This window comes from Phallusia mammillata, chromosome 3, assembly GCF_965637545.1.
Source record: "Phallusia mammillata chromosome 3, kaPhaMamm4.hap1.1, whole genome shotgun sequence".
Classification (NCBI taxonomy): Eukaryota; Metazoa; Chordata; class Ascidiacea; order Phlebobranchia; family Ascidiidae; genus Phallusia; species Phallusia mammillata.
In genome coordinates this window covers 3378294-3401469 of record NC_137254.1, presented here as the reverse complement: position 1 = coordinate 3401469, position 23176 = coordinate 3378294, and the positions used below count along the sequence as shown (strand labels likewise).

Here is a 23176-nt window from a genome sequence, read left to right as displayed (position 1 = left end):
GTGTGTTCTGATGTTTATGAGAAAACCTGAAGCCTACGAAGCGTATTAGCTAAGAGGTATCAGCGTTATGATACTGGCATTGCTGAAACGATGTAGACTGAGTTTTCGGCACCCTTGATTCATAAACTTTGTTAGATTTTTGCAACATGATAAGATTCTTGTGGGTGTGAAATCAGTTTTGGTGATATATACTTACTGTCTTTTTACAGTTACAATTTATGGTAATACAGTTAATTCATTTGTATAAAAATGTCACAAGGGCTATTGAAACTGGCTCTGTTTGTCTGTTCGATTAGTTTTTTGCACAAAGGTAAGTTGATTTGATAATTTTTTTTTGATTTAGTAACGTTTCTCCTTTAACTGGCATAAAGTTACACAAAATACTCGTTTTTGGTTAAAGAACTAATTATTTTGCAAACGTTTTGCCGTTTTTCTGCACACGGGTATACATAGAGCAATGAAGCAAAATAGTTGCGAACAAATAAACAGTATGACAACATACAGTGGAAACTATAGTTGGATTTCAATGGTTACTTTGGCTGTGTGGTATAATTTTATTTTACGTACCCTAACAGCTTATGCATTTCGTTCATGCAGAGAATGCCTTATTTGATCATGATTCACTTATCGCATGCAAAAAGCAAATAGAAATACGATTTGGACTCGTTTTAGTGAGCTGAAAAAGTCTACATATGTGGCGGCTTCTCTCACTATGATTATCATGTTCTTGTATACCTACAGCGAACCGGACAGAATGCCTTCTTTGTTTCACTCTCGTCCTTTGCGACGTATTAGTACATTGTGTTATTCTATTTTCATGTACCTCGAATAAACATCTCGCTACTCCGAGATAAGCGTCAATACAGCCATAGGATTGAAGCGCCGCAACAATCCTAAAAAAACTTCGTTGCTGCGAATGGCACCCATATCCGGACGTACGGGTCACGTTTGTTAACTATGCATTTACCTTCCGGCAAACTTCAATGACAGTTTATGCTTGCCCAGGGGCTCATTTTTTTTGCATGGACCTCAAGCATCGACGTCTCATCAATGCCGACACCTTCTCCAGCGTTGCACTGGATAAAGCATCGAACCAAACCTTAACGCCGTTTCCGCGAGCACTTCAGCTCATGCTCGGTTGTCGGTCAAATTGCAAGGAATTACTTTTTCCCATTTTTCACAGTCGTAAACCAAGCATGGACTTCAGCATTTTTCCCAGCTAATGGCCTACTCGTGCACTTTCGCGCTCGATTTCGCCCTCCCGGGAAACTCGGCTTTGCTAAAAAAGAATATAAAACGAGCTGCAACGAGGTATTATTAGACGTTCTTCCAGTCCATGGGCTTTGCGACCGCAATGATTTACACAGCTACCCGATCTTAACGCATCTACCCGGTCTTAACGCAGCTACCCGGCCTGATCGTTCTGCCAATTCCTCACATTCAAGACTTTTAGTGGTTACCACCAGGTACCTGTGGCCCAGGTGATATTGCGAAAACCGCGGTCATTACTCCTTTCGGCCTTTTTGGATTCCTTAGCATGTCATTCGGTTTAAGTCATGGTGGGAGCTCGTCGCGAGCAAGCCACTTTCGGAGTACTGCGACCATTGACCCTTTGAGGTCCAAGCTTTTTCCAAAAAAAATCTCACAGAGGTCCAAATGCTTTTCCAAATACCCTAATACATACAAAACACGATCTAAAAGGTTTTATTCCTAAGTTCAAATGATTTATTTTTTTATAGACATTTCAAATATGGCTTTTTTCTATGTAGCCGATGCTAAGACAGCCTTAGTTTTTACCAAACCAATCAATTCTAAAATCAATTACCATACACCAAACAAAAAACATGAAGTTTATTGTTCAGTCAACAAAAGTAAACAATGATATTGCACATAAAAGTCACCGTTTGTAACTTTGAAGCGTATGATACAGCTCAAAGCAATACCCTGGTTTCTGTTGCATAGAATTCAACGCCTTTTTTCCCTTTGCAACGTTTGAGTTGCTCAGTTGCTCCGGGCCGCGCCGTTGCTCCTCTCCGTTGCTCCGCGGTAGTTACGCTGGCGCAACTTATACCTTCAAGGGAGGCATTTGGACTTGTAAACGCCGTCGCAAACCGAGGACCTCCAGGGAGGTATTTGGACCTTATTACATAAAACATAAGGACCTTCCAGGGAGGTACTTTGACGGGACATCGAGTTGACAATACCCGTGCCCGACCCCTTCCCAACAAAGTCGAAGCTTTTCAAACTTTTCCGCACCCCTCTGCTGCTAACGGGCTTCAGTAATTTGCAGGTATCGTAAACTTGTACCATCGTTTTATTTCTGGCGCTGCACGCATCAGGTCTCCTATTTATACGAGACCTATGGGTAATCCTACAGCGTTCTTTGGATGACCAGTTAGAGTTGGTTCTTTGGTTGACCTTACACACATCACAAGCCGTTGACCTTTGCATTAACCGAAGTGTGGGCTCCGTGGTCAGCACACCAACAACGTCATTTAACCGCCATTTCTGAGTTTACCACAGATGTGCGAAGGCAAACAAAAACACGTGGCCGACGCCCTCTCCCGCGTTTTCATCGATGCAGTTTGATTCCTTTTCGATTTTGATTATTTGTCACTGGCAGCTGCTCAGGTCGCCTCAGAGGTTCAAGCACACCGTACTTCAGTCACTAACCCTCAACTAAATGACATGTAGATCGATCAATCTAGAGCAGTGGTTCTTAAACCTTTTTTCCTTACTGCACCCCTTTCAAATCACCAACCAATTTTAGCACCCACCTGGGTTTTGTGTTTATAAAAAAAGACCTAACCAACCTTAATGATTCAGCATTCCCGCCACCCCCTAGGAAAAGTTCTTGCACCCCTTGGGGGTGCGTGCACCCCTGGTTAAGAACCCCTGATCTAGAGCTACCATCATTTGTGACGTTTCCTTTTGAGTCGCCTCGTCCAATTGTCCCAACATCATGGCAACTTAAAGTTTTTGATTTCATACACGTTTCATTGCACCCATCCATACGGTGAACACGAAAACTTGTCTCTTCAAATTTTGTTTGGCACGGCTTGCAAGTGCAACGTCAAGTTCGCAAAAGTTAAATTGTTCAAGTTCCTCGGATGTTTGATCCCGAACTGTGCCTCTGACGTCCTCCAGAGAATATCCATGGCGTCACAGGCATGTGGTGGTCTAAGGAGCACTATCTGGACCTCCAGTGACATGACCAGAACCCTAAAACTTAGGTTATATAAGGCTTTAATCCTTCGTATAGCCATATGCGGTTCTGAGTCTTGAACTCTCAGAGAACAGGAGTTAACAGCTCTGCTGGAGTTTAAAATGAAATGCCTCAGAACAATCTTGAGAGTGACACGGAGGGACAGATTCATGGGCATAAACGAAACCATAGAAGATTTGGTGTCGGCAAGGGGACCACCATAGGTTAAGTTGAGTTTGGTATTCGCACAGCTCCAAAAAAATACCTGCTGGCTTCATCGGCCGAACTTGTTTACGGTTGTGCCATCACCGTTCCTGGTGATTTTTTTCGCCCAGAACATCACGAACCTTCACCCTCAAACGGTTCTTTTCTCTTTATTTCACTCTCGTCTTATGCGGCGTGTTTCGATTCACTTCAGATAAATACTCAAACAATCACTGTTCCTTTTTCTTTTAGTATTGAACGTTCCATTCCCAATAAATATTACCTATATTTAATCCGTTTCTTAACTAAAATCCCGAAATTGAGAAGACAATCCTCGTTTGACAACAGCACAATGCACCCATACTGTTTCAATCTTAGAAATTTCAGTGCTCTGCCGTACCAGGAAACAAAATTGAAAAGAAAAACTAATCAATATCTGTTCTTAAACGTAGAAATGTTTAATTGTATCAAAACTGTTGAAATATTTGTAAACAAATACGAAACGTACGAAAAGGGGCATATTCGTTTAACCATAAAAATACGAAAAGGGCATATTTCGTTTAACCTTAATATATATTTTTTGGATTGGTTCAATTTTGTCTTATTGGCAAATGCAATGTTAAGTTTCAGATGCACGGTGTGATGTTGGGCTAGCAATCTCTTCACGACTGACTGAATATATTCCAGCTATATGTGACACGTGGACTATTAGTTTTGTTTCCCGAGACGACTTCCCTAGATTGGTTGCTTATTTTCCTTCAGGAGAGCTTGCTACAAACAACTTTTGTCAGGTAGAATTTCGTATATTATGACTTGGGTCGGTAATGGTTTTGTTTGTAAGTTGCATTAAGATCCTCAGAAAATACCGAACAAGTGTTTCGTCCACCAGGTTGCATTTTACCAAATTTGTCGTTCAACTGGTGTAATGCTAAACCAAGGATTTTATCGTCCATTGGTTTTACTGTACTCTAGTTAAAAAGGCAAACAGTGATCGTCAGTTTAAGCCATGTTGTTGATGGTTTTGATCTATTACTAAATTTGTGATTTTAATCTTTCAAATGTTTAACATCTTCACTTTATGCTTATTTACGCACTTTTGCATTGGATAACTTGGAACATGGGCATTAATTTGGTTGATTTTGGAACCCACACAAGTAACTTGTGATATCCTATGTTTGCTAATGTATGTATGTGATTGCCTCTGACCTACTATTGTGCCATTAGGTAAGATCTAAGTGGACAAAAAAGGCTAGAAAAAACCTACATTGAAGTAGCACATCAAACCAAAAGAGCGTTAAATGTTTTTTGCTAAAATTGTAAATGTTTTTTGACTAAGATACAATCTAGGTTTAATCTAGATATACGAGGGAATCGACAATTCGGGCACATTGGCTGGTACGTTGTTAGGTGGAGGCTTATCTTTTCCGGTTATCGTTGAAAGCTCGTCTGTCTATGTATCATGTGTCCTCAACCTGACAACAGTCGAAATAAAAGTGTTTATAGATCCCGGTAAGTCGGATGTTTACGGAAAAGCTTAACTATGTGTTAATCTAAAATATGAGATCATGTACTTGACCACCCACCATTTGGGGAGTCTGCAAAATGTATTTTGTGTATTTAGATCCAGCTTGTTAATTCTGTTTTAACCTTTGTCGTCTCTTCAGTGCAGCTGGTGACAAGAGATTGGCCACACGGCACCCCAGCTTACATAACACAGAGTAGATTTGAAAGCATAAGTAATTTGGCAATTGTTTAGAAACCAAAGTTTTGTGCACCATCTGCACTGTCCGTCCGCAGCGTAACTATCAACCATTGACGCTTTATGTGCAATTCAGCTGAAGAGTGTGGTGAAGATGTTGACAGCCTGCCGTATAATTTGTTATCTCCTATGTTTCCGGGTGACTACTCCGCTTGTGCTGGGTGTGTTTGGAGATTTCAATTGCAAAGCAGCTCGTCCTTGATGTTTCAATTCTCCACTTATAACATCGAGGATGGATTCGACTTTCTTTACGTAAGTGATTGTCGTTTTGTCATTTTCGTTAAATCCCACTAAAGAACCAAAAACCAGGCATCACCCGATTTTTAAACAAGACAGAATTTTTGTTTAAAGTTAGATCTGCCAATATAAAACGATGAAATTAATTTGACTGAGCATGAATTTAGATGCGAAACAAAAACTGAACCCAAACCAAAAAATACATTTGAGCTTTTATAACAACAACATACATCACACTTGTTCACTGGTTTATACATTGGTCGGTGATTTTATTTTCAGTTCCAGAATGAAGAAGGTAATGTGGAAAGATTGACTGGAAATTATATTGGGGGGTTGAATCATACAGTTACTGCAACAATTCTTACATTAATCTTTGTCAGCGACGTAAGCGGTCAAGCACAGGGATTTAATGCGACAGTCAACATTGAATCAGGTAGAACTCAAATTTCAACAACAGGAAAAATCTTAGTTTGAGCAGTAATTTGTAGGAGGGACAGTTTCTAACAGTTTATATGTTCATAAAATAAACTCCGAGTCTTTTTCAGGAATTAAAACTTATGGATTTACCAGTATGTGGCCATTTAACAATTTTCGACAAGCCGTAATTTTTTTACGTTGTTAAAACTCCCCGGTTTCTTCTAATGGGTAACGAAAATAAATTGGTTAAGAACCACATCTTACATGCAAACTAATAGTTCTTTGTAGGAATGGAACAATCAATGAGTGTGTGCAGGACCAAAGACTTGACCATCGCGTAAGTTTGTCTTTGCTTTTAGGCATGTTTTTGTTTATTTTTGAAATCCTGAACAATAAAGTCACTTAATAGAACTCTCGCCTTAAGCAGGAAACATTTATTACAAGCTACTGCGCGCTCAGTAATTGTCCAGCAGTGGAATCCTCACTGTCTTGCACTCCACAACGTTTTAACGTTGCGCAGCTGACTAAATACTGATAAATAGTCATTTTATTTGGCGATGGCGTGTTTCCAGTATTGTATAGTTGTCCATGTAAACTAATAAAGCCATCATTCGCAGAGTAACAGCTGATGAACAGAACACATTAGATTACGAACACGGTGACACACTTTACATCGCACTGGACAGGCAAACTCCCCTTTCTCAACTTAATGACAACTGCAAGGTCACGGGGTCAGACCCGGTGTTCGTGTTTGACATTGGACAATGCGAAGGCCTCTATCAGGTAAAACTCATTTCTGTTTTCTTCATCGAGCCACTTCCACCCAACATGTCATTTAGTAAAAATACAGGCAGGCATCACCATGTATCGACACATATTCATTTCGTCCACAGTAGTTACGATTAAGTTTTGGTGCTTTTTATTGCTGTCAACTTTCTTGCTACCCTTCTAAAAATATTTTTTATTTATTTATTAACAGAATGAGAACGGAAAGGTGTCGGTGTTCTTCCTTATCTGGAGATTCCTAGCTCCGTCCCCAGCAGTGATCCAACGCGACGTTCAAAACAGGCTCAATGTCACTTGTCTGTTTGACTCGGAACTACTTCTCTCGTCATCCAACGTCCAATCACAAGCCGGGTAAGAAGACATCTACGGCACATGCCAAACATGTCACATGCCAACAAAGCGCACAATATGCAAAACATATACATAATACTTGTCATGTAATGCAATAGCAGATGTAACATGCTGCAAAGCACGTAGAATGCAAACTATAATCATGACACATGTCATTGCATGTGTAAGCACATGCCAAACATGGCACAGAGACTCCAACGGTCTGTTGATTAATTTGTATTCTGTTATTAGTGCTAGTCAAACAACTCGGAAAATAAACGGTGAAGTCAAAAACAGTAAATGACGTCTATTGATGTGACTAATTCCTCAGGAACGTGTCCATTTATTTCTCAAACGTAGAAGTTTGTTACAGATCCATTGAAACTTCTGCTGAGAATACAGGAAACTTTGACGTTGCTTTAAATCTCTTTTCCAACCAATACTTCAACGAAAGCTTTCCCGGAGAAGTCACTGTGCCTAACTACATTTTTGCTGAAGTGAAACTTGATGAAATTTCTGCAAGCAACGATGACTTTATTGTCCAGGTAAAAACAAAAGCATTAAGGTAACAGAGGTTGCTAAATGTTAGTTCGTGTTTCATAAAAAATGCACATTACACTTGTTGCATTACAGTAAGCATCATTTGGGTGCTATAGAGCTTCTACATTTGATTTATTTACCATTTTGTATACAGCTTGAAGAATGTTGGGCGACACGCGTTGAAAACTCCAGTGGTTTGCCGAACTACCCTGTTGTAGTAAGCGGGTAAGCTTTACATCATTACTTGTGTTTGATTTGCAACGTGTGATCTTTCTCATAATATATTGAACGGCACATTGCATTTGACCTTGCGTAAATTTTTGTAAATATTATTAGATGTGTTGCGCCACCCAGTGGAAGTGAGGTTGCCGGCGCAAAAATGTTGATACGAAATTACGAATCCAACTCTGCAACTTTCAAGCTGAAGAGCTTTGTGTGGACAAACTTTACTGATGCAGAACAGTTCATCTACATCCACTGCGACGTGACCGTCTGTCAAAACTCGACTGGAGAATGCCCTGGACAGGTGAATTGAGTTTGTGTGGTGTGTATTCTAATAATAAGTCCGCCGTCGAGCTGCTTGCATCATTGCAAGTAAAGTGGATTATATTCGATTAATTTATTCTCCAATAAGTTTGCTTTAGTTGAAATAAACAGGGAAAAACCATTACATGCCTAAGTTTTTTCTGATTCCATTTAGCTGCTTTGTTTATCCTTAATAGTATATATATATATATACATGAAAAAAAATATTAATATGAAACTGATTTGAAGATGTGTGGTGGGAAAAAAAGACGATCTGTTGACAACAATGGACGCAGCCAACGACTTTCTGCGGGGCCAGTTCGTATCGTGAAAACTACCAAGTATTTGCTTGTGCAAGGTACCAAGACAATAATTAAACTCTTCTTTCCTACATATTAACTTAGTTCTGGACCAAATACTTTAGTTGCTTATGTTCCAACTACTCAAATTGTTGTATTTATCAACTAAAACCTTTGGGGACATGTTTACTTCAGCTATATTAGGCCTCAATTATCAAATAATTCGCATGTTTCTATTTATTTTAATCCTCGATGAGCCTGCAACGCCTGAATGCGTTAACTAACAGTCAGTCCACGGTCGAGCTGCTAGATTTATAGCAACTACGTTATAGCGGAGGGGACGTTAATGTAGTGCAATACGTGGATTTTCACTGGGTTGGAGCAATGCAAATCAAGTTTCTTGCCCAGGGAAACACAGGCTGCCGAGACAGTATTAGAACCCACAAACTATTGAACACAAGTGGTTTTACTTACAACTCGACCATCTTGGCAAACTTATGCATAGCTTGACTCCTAAAGTCACTTTTTCGTTTTGTTTTGTGTGTAAGAAACATACTCGACATTGCCTTAACCAGGAATCAAAGTTTAAAGTTACTTCTCGTATTGGCTTTCAATCTCTCGCAAGCTTGGCCCACTTCCAAGTGTATACAAGAGTGGCATTATTTTTAGTCTGTCTGAGGTGTTAATCTCTAGTTCCAGTATCAAATGCTTTCGCACACATATATGTTTATCTAAGTTAAACATTCTTTTTATCGCAGACACTCCAGGAGACAGAGATGAAGTAAATGATGCCGCTTACAACATCTTCCAACTTGTGATGTTTGTTCTTCTGGCTGCTATAATTATCGGAGCCGGTTCCCTCGTATGGGCAAAAATGCCCAAGATCTACAGTAGAATATAAACAAATTGATCTGTGGATGAAATGTCAGAAATGCTCAACATTGAATTGTTTCTCACGACATAAAAACGCTTAAAATTTTCTTCGAAACAACAAATTATTCCGCAATTTATTCTAAAATTCGTTGCTTGTTAAATTTGCTAGAGGTTTTAAAACTAGTCATTACAGTACATGTAATATTTACTGCTTTATTGTTGTCCGAAAAATGGCTTGTCAAAGTGTTTTTGTTTGTATGACTGTAGAACAATATAATCGGATGCAATTGATACTGTGTGTGTGTGTTCGTTATATGTCCACCAAAGTTACATTTGCGCTTGACACGTTTGAATTAACCATGGTTAACCATGGAACTGCAGTTCAGAGTAGCATGTGTCTCCTAATTAAATTGTGATAGGAAATATTACGAAGTTTGAAAGATTGTTCTCAACTTTTTTGCCTGTTACACAATTTTACTTTCTTTCAAACGAGCTTTTTTCAAAATAATTGCTGAATTTACACAATTCATGGAAACCATTAAATAAAACTGAAATGAAAGTTTAGAAATTCCAATCACAGGCACAATGAGTTTTATAGTCAAAACATTTAATTATGAGTTAAACTTGCTATTTTTTAATAATTGCTAAATTTGCACAATGTATGGGAACAACTAACAGAACTGAAAGATTAGAAATGGCAGTCATAGGCGGAATAAAGTTTTATGGTCAAAACATTTACCGGTTAAGTTTTAAAAAAGTTTTTGGATGTAGAGAGGAAATAATCTTAACAAGCTTATTTGTGGTGGATTTGGTTTGCAAGTTGGGATTGTTTCTTTCGATGACTGTATACGATTGATTGTACAACTTAATGCTTCCACCTAGTTTATCGATTGTATCCAACGTTTTATTTAGTTTTAGATACAAACCAACCTTCTGCAAACATCTATAATCAGTTGAATCAATATATTCACAAAACAACAAATAATCATTCTACATGTTATATTTTATTCACAAACAAATAATCATTTGACATGCTATTTTGCAGGTTTGGATTTTTATTGTCTGATCCATTTTACATTCTAATTAATTAAATGTTAAATGGTCAATCGAGAATACTTTCGGTCAAAATAATGTAATACGGTAAGGTACGTACAACAACTTCGCTTTGTTTGGAAGGACACAATGTAACTAAATATTTGCCAGGTACGACTGGTGCGCATGGTGCTGCAGTTTTGAGCCCATTTGTATAATTGTTTGGTTCGACCGTTTAATCTTTTAATAGGTGCAAAAACTTATTGCAGAACTTTCCTTTTTCCTTGGTGCTGCATGGTTTAATTACGTCGATACAAACATTAATTGTTATGAGGTTGGTTTTGTTCTGGTTTCAACTGATCGTACGGGTTTCGACCATCATCGCCATCTGTTTGAGCTGGTTCTTCTGCTGGGGGTGCAGCAGGATCAAAAATGTCAAATGCAAATAGGCCAAAAAAATATCTACTTATTGGCAAACAAAAGTTGAACAAAAAGTAGATATGCGGGCATTCGTCGAGTTATATTTCCTACCTTGGTTTGGAAGTGGTCGGTTTACGTTGTGTGGAGGTTCCACGATATTTTCTACATATATCTAGACAAGAAAATTTGATCTGAAATTTTCAATGTGTCTTAAGTTTGCATTTCTAAACAACTTTTGAATAACTCCAACAGTTTGTGCATTAACTGAAGACCAACATGACTTGAAATATGGAACACTTGTTTCAGCAATACGGAATAAATTACACCTAAAAATCGTTTCACTAAAATAGAATTATGTTTGTAGCCAAGGGTTGTACTACTTGGTGACTGTACCTCTTCAGACGAGCTGGACGATGATCGCCTGAAACGCGGAAGCTAAAAAGAAAAGAATAAAAAATTACGAATATCAAAAAAACTGGTTGCACTCTCAGACATTGTTCCTCCAGGGGTCTGAACGCCATCGTGTGTTTTTTGTCGTAACAAACACGATTTAGATTTTAGATTTAGATTGATAGTTTCCATATTGGTTTTTAATTAAACTTTTAAAAAAAATTTGCAGATAAAAGGTTGAAAATTCGAACTGGCAAAATCATGATGGTCAAAAAGTGGTCAGGCATACTTACTGCTTTAGAAGTAATTTTTTTACTTACCGGCATGTCAAATTCGAACTCATAAACGTCCTCCTGAACAATACAAAACGCAATCTTTGGGCTTTTATTACAAAGGTCGGGAGGAGATATAAACCCTGAATGTTTTTCTTTTGCTTCTTACTTGGATGGTTTCTTTATAAGTTTCAGTGACGTTCTTCTACATAGATACGTTTAGAACGTTTTGGCTATCAACACATAATTACTTTGCATTTTGAGCTAAGTTGCAAAGTGTTTATGTTTAGGGTTGGTGCTGGGGAGAGCTATTGAGAATCAAAACTTAACAATCAAAGCAAATTAGCTAAGATAAACATACATTCCTACTGGATTCTGAAGCGTTCATGCAAACCTTCGATCACGAAAAATCTCACATACAAATCATAGTACGCCAGGCACAATGAGGCATTATATCGAGTTAAGTCGGTCTCCCAAGCATTCCCATCCGACAAGGCAAAGACAAACAAATCTAGCCTGTTGTGGGATTTGAACCCACGTCAGGAATCTTTCCGGGCATTTCCCTCTAACACAGGACACATTTTGCTGTGCTTGCTTTATCTCGAAACAAACTTGTTCTTTACATTATGAACTCTGTTCTTGGTTTTTGTTCATTGATTCTTAGATGACTTTATTCTGTATCGGATCATGTAACGCCAAACGTTGTTGTTGATTATGTCATATTCATAGTCAAAAATAAATTTTACATCAGGCCGCTTTGGTTCGACTTATGTTTTTGGTATGACTGATTATAGATTTCACAAATTTAATATTTAGTTTTTTTTTCTGCGAAATCGGTGTGATAGATATGTAAAAATAATACAAATTAACTTTTTTCTCACAGAGATCTAAGCATGAATTGAGTTTACACCAAAAATATCAACTTTAAGACGTTTTATGGATTCTTTTTCATTTTTACCGAAGCATATTGGCGGTAAAGCATATTGGCGGTAAAGAATATTGCCAGCATTTATATAAAATTATCCGAAGCATTAATAATGGACAGCATAAATAAGGAAATATTACGTTATTTGTTGCGTTATTTACAATACGAATTTTATCAGAAATTCAACTAAAGTCAACTAAACTAAAATGTAATTTGTAACAGTTTAGACTACCATTAATGAATCGAAAAACAAGGATTAGGGAAAAAAAGTATAGTGCGGATTAAATTTTCGGATATTTAAATGTAACTGTAAAATAGCAAACTAATTTTATTCTTCGGGTCGGCACAACTTGGAAAATGAAGGGGATAAAGTTATGAAGGGGACACGCACCATAAATGTTGGGAAGCGCTGTATTAGAGCCTTTTTGCCTATTTATTATTATTTCTGTACACGGGTGGCTGACTTGATGACCTATATGGTCCCTTCGCCATCCACCAGTTGCTTGCCTATTATATTTTATTTGCATGCAACAACCGCGTACGCAACTGAAAATAAAATGATGATGATGTAGTATTTTTTCTCGAGACTGCACGCCGTTGCTTTTATTTCATGACATTAGCGTGGTTAATAGTTGGGGATGTTGCAAGTACTGCGGATAAAAAGAAAGGCAATATTGTCTTTGGACTTGAAATTATCTCTCAACAGACTTGCGTTTTTACCGCACAACGTAAATTTTTACTCACTTTCTCTCTCGAGTCCAACTCTATCTCCTGAAAGGAACAAAACATGGAGTTCACGAAATTATTACAACTTTTTGTCTTTTGTTGGTTTGTAACAGCCAGCAAATATATAACTGGTAACCAAATACACAACAAACATTTACCGGTAGTTATCAACCCCAAGCATACTTTTTTTTGTAAAATGTGTCTTTGAAATTGACATTATCTATCAACAGTGTTGCATGTTTTAAAACCACAAATAATTTTTACTTACCCTCCTACGTGCCGACTCCGTCTCCTGAAAACAACACATCACGGTGTTAGGACATTCATTACAACGTTTTATCTCTGGGAGTTTACATAGTATTTAAAAGCTATATTTTTCAAGTCAGTTTGGTTGAATATGATACATTTAAAATACAAAAAACACGCAATTTCAGCTAACTATTTTTGTCGAATCTTTTATCAATATTAGGTTTTCTGGATTGATTTAGTGGTTTACCACAAAATAAGTTTTACAGAGATATTATAAAAACGCGCAGTTTCGTATTTCGTTGGTTAATTATATTTGGATCATATAAATTATGTTCGATTTTACACCTTATTTGTTATCCATTTTACTCACGCTAAAAAGCGTAATTTACTTGTTGGTAAATGTAGTAATACTAAATGAAACTCCGTCCAATTACGAAATTGCTGCTTTTGAGATGTAAAAGCGACTGTCACAGGTAACGACAGGTAACACACCCGACAATATAATCGTTATTTCCAAATGTTATTTCCGAATATAATACAGGTATTTCCGAATGTTAGCAAATGAAGTTTATGTTCTCACCCGCATATAAAACTCGTTCAGTGTTGATGCAGAGGACCATTCCTAAGATTTAAAAGTTAGCAATAAAAACAACATAGCTTAGTTAAACATATATTCATACTGGAATTCTGTAGCGGTCATGCAGACCAGCGATCACGGCACACTCATGTACAAACCATAATACTCCGGGCCCAATAAGGCGTTATACCAAGTTAAGCCGGTCTCCTACGCCTTGTTGTCATTTGCAAACTAGTTCTAGTATGTAAGGATCTAAACCATAAACCTTCTATCCACTCTACTCACGTCATCACCAATTTCTGGTGTAGGGATTATAGTAAGTGGTGGGGGATGCCCTGTTTCCTTCTTCAAACTTATTCTTATCGCTTTTTTCTCAACTAAATTAAACAAAAACAGGTCTTTAGCTTATATGTCAAAAAGAAAAAAACATTTTAACATTAAAAAAAACGTTTTATGTTCAAGGAATTTGCAGGAAAAACACATAAACATGATAGTAATATATTTGTTAAGTTACAAATTAATTCTTTGTCTACCGTCTGAAGTCTGCCAGCAATTCATGACCAAGTTGTTTTGTTTGCTTTTGTATCTTTGTCAATATTACGCCAATAACCATCGTCTTGTATTGTTAAACCTTTTGTTGTGACAATATGCCTGATTTGAAGTGTACTTTGTTACCTGCAGTATGACGTAGCTCGTCAACAAGTAACTGTTTTAAAGTCCTCGTCCAAAAGCTACGGTTATATTGTTTAGATCGGCATTTTTCTATTGTGTTTATGGCCTGATATTTCCTTTGAAAACCGTCCGCCAGTTTATCCATCTGGTTTCCGTTGAAGAAACTGCATCTTGCTAATTGAAGCCAGCAAGGGATTTGTTACAAGTAAACTGTTGGAACCTTGTGTGGAGTGTTAGTGGGAAGAAGCCTATAGTTGAGATCTGGCAGGCGCGTTTTTAAATCTAATTTGAAACACCAGAGTGGACGTCTAACCGTATCTACGCAAAAGAGAATAATCGTATCTACTGACAACGGTTCATGTAAGCTGGTAAAAAATATTGCTAATTTCGTCCAGCAAACGGGACATAAAAAAATCTCACATCATTTAAAATCTCTAATTTTCATAGATCTCACATAGGAATTCTTGCAAAAAACTATGCTATAAATAACTGGTAACTGCGTTACAACTGGAATTACTGAGCTAATTTTTGGGACGACGGAAAAATCTCACTGATCAATGAAAGACTTACCATTGTGGCAAAACTCGTTTGTTTTTCCTGATGTTTTCTTGTTTTCTAGCACGTTTCTCGAAAAACATGAACCCATAGTTAATGCAAAGCAGCCAATGATACTTTTTTTCACTAAAGCAAGGTACAAATTGCAAAATATATAGCACTGAAACGAAACAGACGCTCGTCACAAAACAAACCGTTTAAAACTTGGCATGACCGATGACACGAGCTGTATGATTTTGATTCAATGAAAATGTGCAAGGATTAACTGTTTACGCTGCTACAAATAACTTTTCACCGCCAACCAAGCAAGTTTGTAGCCAGGTATAAAAACTTCACCCAACCAATAAACTTCTCTTTGCTAATCATTTGGCAGTACAAAGACAACGGTTAAGATCAGTTATCAACGCCTTCTTTCCTGTTTACTGTTTGCTATCTCTTTGTTACGTCACGATTGTTGCGTGGGTTATGCGATTGCAGCGATTGACGTTCATGGAACTAAAAACAATGAGACTTAGATACTGGCATGAATGCATAAACAAATAAGCCACTAGATTATGCCCCACCAGTGGTTTTCTACCACATGTCAAAAGATACTCATAAACAGATAGTGTTTCAAAACGAAAAACATTTTGCGAAAAACACGAAAAATACAGAGATCAGTATAACCTGGTTTGTGCGAAAATCCAATATAACCTCGCTCAACACAGGCTACCACGCTAAAATATTTAACAATGTTTTTTTCTGACTCATGATATCAGCTAATTCAAAGGACACAGTTTTGACCCCATCTGATTATATTGTACAGTATATAACAGTTAAACAGAAACACAACAATACTTTGACAAAGTAATTTCATGTCAGCTATGAATGATGCATGTAATAAGTGAAATGATGCATAATATTTATTTGATAACTAAATTAACAAACAGCTTTATGGAAAACAGCTTTAATTTGTTATTTGTTTTTATCTTTAGAAAGAACAGTTTTTACATGCATACAAACAATGCCATGTTAAGAATAATAAAAAGTTCATCTACTGGCGATTTTGTCTCGCATTGCGATCCCGGGTCAGTTTGCCCCATACGATGTAACCAGCTCCAATAACAATCACAGCCAGCAGAACAAACATCACAAGTTGGTAGCTGTTGCCGGCTCCTTCCATAGCTTCATTTCTTTCTCCTGTTGTATAAGAGACAAAAAGTCATGATTAACAAATATAGCAAAAAAATATGGGAAGAACTGTACTGATTGATTAGCCAGTCACGAAACGGACATGTGTTGGCTATACTCATGTGTTGGCTACAATCACGGTACACTTTGAGATTGCAAAAAGGCCACCGAATCAGTTTGGTTGTTAAAGCAACGGATACAAGAAAAAGAAAACAAGTGATGGGATTCGAACTCATGAAATATATTTTGTGACAATTATTTATTTTATTTGCCTTTTATATGTGTCCTTTAATGCTAGTTACAGTCTTATTTTTAAAACAACTTATGGAAATCGAATAAAAGCTGCGGTTGGTAATGTTACCAGTCAAGTTAATCACATATACATCAAACTAATCAATCACCAAGACACAGTATATTAAACCGAGAAAATATTTCGAAAACCTGTGTTATTATGCCCCAAGAGGTGCGACTTGCTTGCTAGAACTACAAATTTGTTTAGCAAAAGCACGTGTATCAGCAATATTATCTAGAATAGAAATTAAATTTTTATCATTGTCTTACCAAGTAGGAAAGCGGTACCTTGAATGATGTGCACTGGTCCTGCAGAAAGCCGTTGATTGCGACCATTGTTTTCAACAGATCGCCGTTTCTTACCAGAACAAGACTGCAAAAAGAATTATACAAATATTGATATTTCATTGTACATCAGTTTTATTGAAGGCGTCATACAGAATTAAGCCCATCACGGCACACATATATTTACATCATAGTTCTCCAGGCCGATTAAGGGCCAGTCTCCCTAGCGATTTCAACATAGGACAGCGTAGCCTGTGGCGGAATATTTACCGTTGCTCGCACAAAACCAAATTAGAGGGTTAAAATTACTTTTCAATTTGTATGTAAGCTACACACAGTAAACCTCGTATTTTTATTGTGGTTCGGATTAAAATAAAATATAGGTGGATGGGGGTCGAATTCCTATCAAGGTTATGTTATGATTCAGGCGCGCCGGACCATTCAGCCTTTTTGCTAACTAGCCACATAAAATCAGCTGGTGACAGGAAATATACCGTATTGGCAAGCGAACCTAGAAAACTTTGGTATGGAAGCAACAGAATATAAAGCCATTCCACCCTAATATTTTTAATGCTACAACTGGACATAAACGCCAAAGAAATTCTTATTTATTTAGAGACATACTGTCTCGATTGTTTTAGAGCAATACCCAGGAATTTTGATCTAAAAAAAAACATATCATTTTCCTTGACCTTTTTTTTCGACCAACACTATTTTGCTAAACTTTATTCTCTGTTGCAAGTCCAAAATCTACTCTAATCAAGTCACCTGTCCAGGGCATTGTCCAGTTGAATTATGACAGACGGTCACGTCGCAGTGGATGTAGATAAATTGTTCTGCGTCGGTAAAGTTTGTCCACACAAAGCTCATCAGCTTGAACGTTGCAAAGTTGGATTCGTAATTTCGTATCAACGTCTTCGCGTCGGCAGCCTCTCCTCCACTGGGTGGCGCAACGCATCTAATAGTTTCGATGCTGGGTTAATCATAGTGAAATACAGATACAAAATTAAATACTAAACAAATAAACTCGCTACTAAGAAAAACATGTGTTGAGGTAATTCAAGTATATCTTACCCGCTTTGTACAATTTGGTAACTCGGCAAACTATCGGAGTTTTCATTGCGTGTCGCCCAACAGCCTTCCAGCTGTGCAAAAAGGTATTCCACTTTAAAGTATAAATTGGAAACTAGACCAAAGATGCCAGAATAATGTATATTAAATCAAAGAATGCAATGTTTTCCTGCACTAAAAGCAGTTTATTTTCAATTCACCTGGACAATAAAGTAATCATCGGCTGCAGAGATCTCATCAAGTTTAAGTTTAGCAAAAATGTAGTTGGGTACAGTTACTTCTCTGGGCAAGCTCTCGTTGAAGTATTCGTTGCTAAATAGATTTAGGGCGACATCCAACGTTCCTGCTTTCTTTGCAAAAATTTCGTCAAATCTAAAACATATAAAAGTTTAACAAACAGCTCACTGTTTTTAACTCCCTTAGGTGCTCGCGGGGTGTTTAAAAGCAAAATAACAAACTTCATTATAACTATGTCTTTAGAAACGTACAGAATCAATTCTGTCCTTTTTTGTATCATCATGTTGTGCTTTGATTGTATCAGAAATTGTATCTACAAAAAAAGCAATACAAACACACTCTCCACAACATTTTGGCATTATCTGAGAAGTACTAAGCCACCCCGTAACGATTTTGCCACCTAATATGGCAAAGTGCACATAACAACCGAAATTACCGAAAAAAGGAAGGACAGACAAACTGTGATCCGTGTCATACATAGTGTGGCAGGTGCTGTTGGGTGCATGCTTTGTGACATGTTGCAGATGTGATATAGTTTTACCGTATTTCATGTCGTGGGGGCCAGGTGTATTGTGCCAAGGGTAGATTTATGTGTTCTGTGTCGTGTGTAATGTGTTCAAAGCCGTATGCCATTCGTGGAGTGGTTAGATGTTTTTGTCATGTGCAACATCCTGTTTTACTTTTGTCAATTTATTTCCAAGTGTGGTCAACAAAAGACCACGTGTTACGTTTTATGACGCCTACTGTGTGTCTTGTACATGTTGTCTTGTGCCGAATGCCACTCCATAGCTGTTATATAATGGTTTGTTTTTCTTTTCCTTACCCGATTTGTGTACTAATTTTGGATGACGAGATAAGAAGGTCCGCGTCAAATAAACAAGTCACATTGAGCTTGTTTTGAACGTCACGCTGGATCACTGCAGGGGATGAAGCTAGGTATCTCCAGATCAGGAAAGACACCGACACCGTACCGTTTGCATTCTGTATCAGAGCACGAAAATTACATATTTCAAAATTGTCAGCTTTTTATTATGCAGCAATAAAAGCTTATTACACTTTATTATTACCCCTAACAGATAATGTTGTCTTAAAAAATAATAAGGACATATAGTCTATGAGTTCAGAACAAAATCCAATTTTACCTTAAAAACACCTTTGCATTGGCCAATGTCAAACGTAAACACTGGGTTTGACCCCGTGACCTTGCAGCTGTCATTGAGTTGAGAAAGGGAGGTTTCCCTGTCCAATGCGATGTAAAGAGTGTCGTCGAGTTCGTAATCTAATCTGTTTTGTTGATAAGCTGGTACTCTGCGAATATTAGATTGTTAACTTTATGTACATTTTATAAGTCTAGACGGGTGACACTAAAACGCTGAATGGGCGGGACGGGCGGGACGTCGTGAAAACTGCTGAATATCGGGTTAAATTGCTGACGGTTAGAGCTATTAAGGTTGGGATAAGGTTTTGTAATAGAAAATCGTTAAAAATAATTCCGCCGGATACATTCCGCAACCGAGTTAAACATCCTGCGCCTGAGACGTCAAGCAATCTCCCGCCATAGCATTTTTGCCGAATGTCAGGAAATTGCTGAATAAGTTTTAGGCAGGGACATTTTTTTGATTCATATACTATTATAAAACCTCAACCCAACCCTAATAGCTCTAACCGTCAGCAATTTACCCGATATTTAGCGGTTGCCCACTCGTCCCGCCCATCCCGCCCGTCCCGCCCATTCAGCGTTTTAGTGTCACCCGTCTAGACAACCAGTTATTTTTTTCATTTTCCAAACATCTATACTATGTTGCAGTTTTTATAGCGGCATCCCATTAGAACAGTGGTCGTCAACCTATGGGTCGCGACCGCAAGTGGGGTCGCCTAAACTTTTCTGGGGTCGCAATAAGTCGCTTGATTTATTGCATTTCAAAATTGATCACAGAAAATAAAACTAATATTATGTTCCTTTAGATCGCAACTTTTGCTCTTGAATTGTGGTACAGCTTGCTACCTCATGTTGCAATTAAATCGTGGTAGTGAAAAAACACGAAATGCCTTTATCGCGTAACAATGGGTTTGGACAACGTGTATTATGACACTTCAAGTTTGTATTATTTAAGGTGACACCAGAACCAGTGAATAGTTATTTATGTAACGTACCCAACTATGTCAAATTTTTCTAATCCCGTTTTCAACCACGTTGCTGTGTTAAGCAGGATTTAGTGCAACGAGTGTATTAGAAACGAAACATCGTAATTGATTGGAATGCATGACATGCTGTTAAGCTTGTGCAAAGTCAAGCCGCGGCTTCAAAAACTTGTGGGCAGTATACAGGCGCAACCATCTCACTAACAGTGCAAACTAAATGTTGAACAATTTGGCAAGTTTGTGTTCCGAAAATTGGGTTTATGTATTAAATGAAACGCCTTAAAAAATTTTTTATAACACTTTTGTATAGCCACTTTTTCGGAATACTTTTGTATCGCCAAATTTGTTTGTAATTATGTACAGTTAGTGTAGCCTACTTGTTCTTTCGGTTCAGCATTACTTAAAACATTTTTCTCGGTGTTGATAAAAATGGGGTCGCATGCAAATTCTGATTTCATTTTCCCTTAAATTGGGGTCGCCTATAAAAATGGTTGAAGACCACTGCATTAGAAGACCCATTGCTGATAAGTAAAAGATGTCTCAATCAATAAAAAACAAGCAATTGCAGGCTTATGACAAAACAGGCAGCACAACAAAATGCTTGAAGTACTACAATTTTTTTCAACAATCTTCTGAATATTACTTTCAACAATTATCAATAAATTTCACAAAATAATTAAAAAGAAAATAGTAACCTACCTGATGATCAAGTTTTCAGTCCTACATTCAACTGATGATTGTGTTTCTACTGTATATATATAAAAAAACAATTTGTGAACGAAATATAGAAGTTCGAGCACTATTCTGCGTTTTGTGGATTAAAATTTACTTCTGCACATCAAATTAAATTTGTTAATTCAAGTTTTTAAAATATATATTGAAAATTTATTTTCAGATCACCCTCAACCTATAACGCATGCTGGCTGAGTTCAAGTGTATTTTAATCATTTGCATGTTGACAGTTTGTAACTAGAAGGAGAGTTGTCTCACCTACTGTCGCACTAAATCCAGTACTCGGTCCACTAGAGTCGCTCAAAAACAAGACAGTGAGATTAGTTGCTGTCACCGTGTAATCAAATGACTCAAGCTCCCCCGAAAATTTGTCCACTTTACCTGCTTCGTTCTTGAACTAAAAACAATACAAATGTTAACATTTATTCCCGAAGGCCACACTTGATGTCCTAAAAGGCCGCATACCTCCTTAAGCCAGCAAGTTTCTCATCATAAAATTAGGCGCTTGACAAAAATAAGATTTCTGCCACCTTAAGCATATTGATTGCTTTTCTCAATATTAGAAGCAAACTGGAAAAGCAGTTTATAATAAATATGTTACTCAAAAATCATTTAAAAAAAAAAAACTTATACATATATGAATTTCAGTGCGTACGGCAGGAAATCTCCTAAAAATAACAAACCGTTTCCACTCGATTATTTGCGTCGACAACATTACCATTTTTAAAAAAGAGAGAAAAAAATAGTTTCTTTACACTACCCTCATTTTACAAGCAAAATTTTCTCATGTCGGGATTCCCTCTCCTGGAACCTCTAAATTAGTTTATAATATGCTCTAAGACAGGGGTGTCAAACGTGCGGCCCGCGGGCCGCATGCGGCCCTCAAACAATCAACAATTGCAGTACTTAGTCAGAAAAATTGTAGTACCGTCAGATTTTTATCAAAATATAATAATTTTTGTAACTATTCAAAGTTGAAGCTATTCATTAAACAGTCATTTACAGCTAGAACTTTAATAAAGAAATAAAAATTCACATGTTGTGAATAGAAACGATAGTAAACCGTTCCTCTAACTATAAAAAGCGTTTAGTTTCAGTCAGGGTTGCACAACTTGCGGCCGTACGGACACATGTGGCCATAGAGACGAGTTTGTGCAGCCATGAACATGTTTATTAAAATACATTACATGTTCTGCGCGCCGTGACGTAAATAAAACACATTTGCCAAATATTTTGACTTTCAAACTGCACTAAACAAATTTTGTGGTACTGAAAAGAATATTACCATCCTAAATAGCCACATGTGTCAGACTTTTGTGTGCGTATTGTGTATGAGAAAAACATGTACCACTGTCATCACAATATAGATTATGACGTCATAAACAGTTAAGACTGATCTTCACACTGTGCAGCTCAATCTGCGCATCAAGTTGAAAATTAGTCTGAGCTTTTGGGGCATCAATAGATGGTATACGTATGATATAAATCTATTTCTTTACATCTGTAATTTTAAAACAAGGTGAAATAAGGATCTGCAATGCGGCCGTCGTGGAGAAAAGGCTGTGCTCCCCTGGTTGAAGTTTATAAAACTAGATTAAAAATCACATGCGGCCCTTAGCATAATTTCCAACTGCAATATGGCCCTCGAAGCCCCACGAGTGTGACACCCCTGCTCTAAGACACTTACGTATAAAAAGTCGCAGCAGTTCTCAGTGGAAAATGTGGAGAATTGGAACACCAAGGTTCTGCTGCTATCCATTTGAAATCTCCAAACACAACCAGCATAGCTGGGGTAGTAACTAGGAAACATCGGAGAGAGTAAATTGTACGGTATATCAGCAACATCTTCCCCGCACGAAGTAACTATAAAACACAAAAAGATTAGCTTGAGACAGTGCAACTAGTAAGAATAGTTCCAAGCAGTTATTTTGAATATCGTGTTGTCAATTTTCTGTGACTTATATCTAGTTGTCGATTAAAAGTGCTCACAAACTACGATTTTATTGTACATTGAAACTGTGTTTAATAATTATCCGTTTACCAATTAATTATTAATATACAAACATTTCCGTCAGCAAAAGAATAGATTTGACGTCATTTTATTTGTTCTTGATACCGACCCGAAAACATGTTTTATCTACATGCCTAAAGTTTCGGTTGTAAATTGAATCGTCAGTCTGACTTACATGGTTGTAGATAAAACCACACAGATTCCGATGTGAGGTTTGTGACACAAGATATGTAGGCAGACGAGC

General features: G+C 37.5%; 3 protein-coding genes and 1 long non-coding RNA gene across 4 annotated transcripts; 1 reads left to right on the top strand and 3 right to left on the bottom strand.

Annotated features, from left to right (window-relative positions):
- LOC145218482 (scavenger receptor cysteine-rich domain-containing protein DMBT1-like) lies at positions 1-9466 on the top strand. The gene is made up of 13 exons (XM_080085890.1): positions 1-310; positions 4034-4200; positions 4768-4918; positions 5245-5420; positions 5685-5838; positions 6111-6159; positions 6440-6605; positions 6802-6959; positions 7312-7483; positions 7633-7703; positions 7815-8004; positions 8253-8361; positions 9061-9466. Exons 1-13 carry the CDS (start codon positions 250-252, stop codon positions 9201-9203), a joined length of 1767 nt encoding a protein of 588 aa, XP_079942016.1. The 5' UTR covers positions 1-249; the 3' UTR covers positions 9204-9466.
- A 1251-nt stretch (positions 9467-10717) lies between these two features.
- LOC145219093 (uncharacterized) lies at positions 10718-11547 on the bottom strand. The gene is made up of 3 exons (XR_013857852.1): positions 11338-11547; positions 11021-11062; positions 10718-10799 (listed from the first exon to the last, which is right to left on the bottom strand). It is a non-coding gene; the product is annotated as an uncharacterized LOC145219093 (long non-coding RNA).
- A 953-nt stretch (positions 11548-12500) lies between these two features.
- Positions 12501-15084, bottom strand: LOC145218227 (uncharacterized). Its single transcript, XM_080085628.1, has 6 exons — positions 15009-15084; positions 14052-14170; positions 13770-13811; positions 13209-13232; positions 12959-12985; positions 12501-12864 (listed from the first exon to the last, which is right to left on the bottom strand). The coding sequence occupies exons 1-6, from the start codon at positions 15082-15084 to the stop codon at positions 12823-12825; spliced, it is 330 nt and encodes a 109-aa protein (XP_079941754.1). The 3' UTR covers positions 12501-12822.
- An 895-nt stretch (positions 15085-15979) lies between these two features.
- LOC145218226 (scavenger receptor cysteine-rich domain-containing protein DMBT1-like) lies at positions 15980-23051 on the bottom strand. Its single transcript, XM_080085627.1, has 11 exons — positions 23042-23051; positions 22609-22784; positions 21180-21318; positions 20889-20937; positions 19190-19355; positions 18871-19028; positions 18011-18182; positions 17814-17884; positions 17508-17697; positions 16725-16827; positions 15980-16172 (listed from the first exon to the last, which is right to left on the bottom strand). Exons 1-11 carry the CDS (start codon positions 23049-23051, stop codon positions 16027-16029), a joined length of 1380 nt encoding a protein of 459 aa, XP_079941753.1. The 3' UTR covers positions 15980-16026.
- Positions 23052-23176: the final 125 nt, after the last annotated feature.

What these genes read in the sequence shown, in the direction of transcription:
- LOC145218482 (XM_080085890.1), top strand. Translation starts at nt 250, where the DNA reads ATGTCACAAGGGCTATTGAAACTGGCTCTGTTTGTCTGTTCGATTAGT. An exon ending in GACAGTCAACATTGAATCAG is followed by an intron (nt 5,839 to 6,110) that starts GTAGAACTCAAA and finishes AGTTCTTTGTAG; the next exon opens with GAATGGAACAATCAATGAGT. An exon ending in TACCCTGTTGTAGTAAGCGG is followed by an intron (nt 7,704 to 7,814) that starts GTAAGCTTTACA and finishes AAATATTATTAG; the next exon opens with ATGTGTTGCGCCACCCAGTG.
- LOC145218226 (XM_080085627.1), bottom strand. An exon ending in AATGCAAAGGTGTTTTTAAG is followed by an intron (nt 19,029 to 19,189) that starts GTAAAATTGGAT and finishes GCTCTGATACAG; the next exon opens with AATGCAAACGGTACGGTGTC. An exon ending in AAAATTAGTACACAAATCGG is followed by an intron (nt 18,183 to 18,870) that starts GTAAGGAAAAGA and finishes TATATGTTTTAG; the next exon opens with ATTTGACGAAATTTTTGCAA.
- LOC145218227 (XM_080085628.1), bottom strand. Translation starts at nt 15,084, where the DNA reads ATGGGTTCATGTTTTTCGAGAAACGTGCTAGAAAACAAGAAAACATCA. An exon ending in CGGAGTCGGCACGTAGGAGG is followed by an intron (nt 12,986 to 13,208) that starts GTAAGTAAAAAT and finishes TGTTCCTTTCAG; the next exon opens with GAGATAGAGTTGGACTCGAG. An exon ending in AGTTGGACTCGAGAGAGAAA is followed by an intron (nt 12,865 to 12,958) that starts GTGAGTAAAAAT and finishes TTTTATCCGCAG; the next exon opens with TACTTGCAACATCCCCAACT.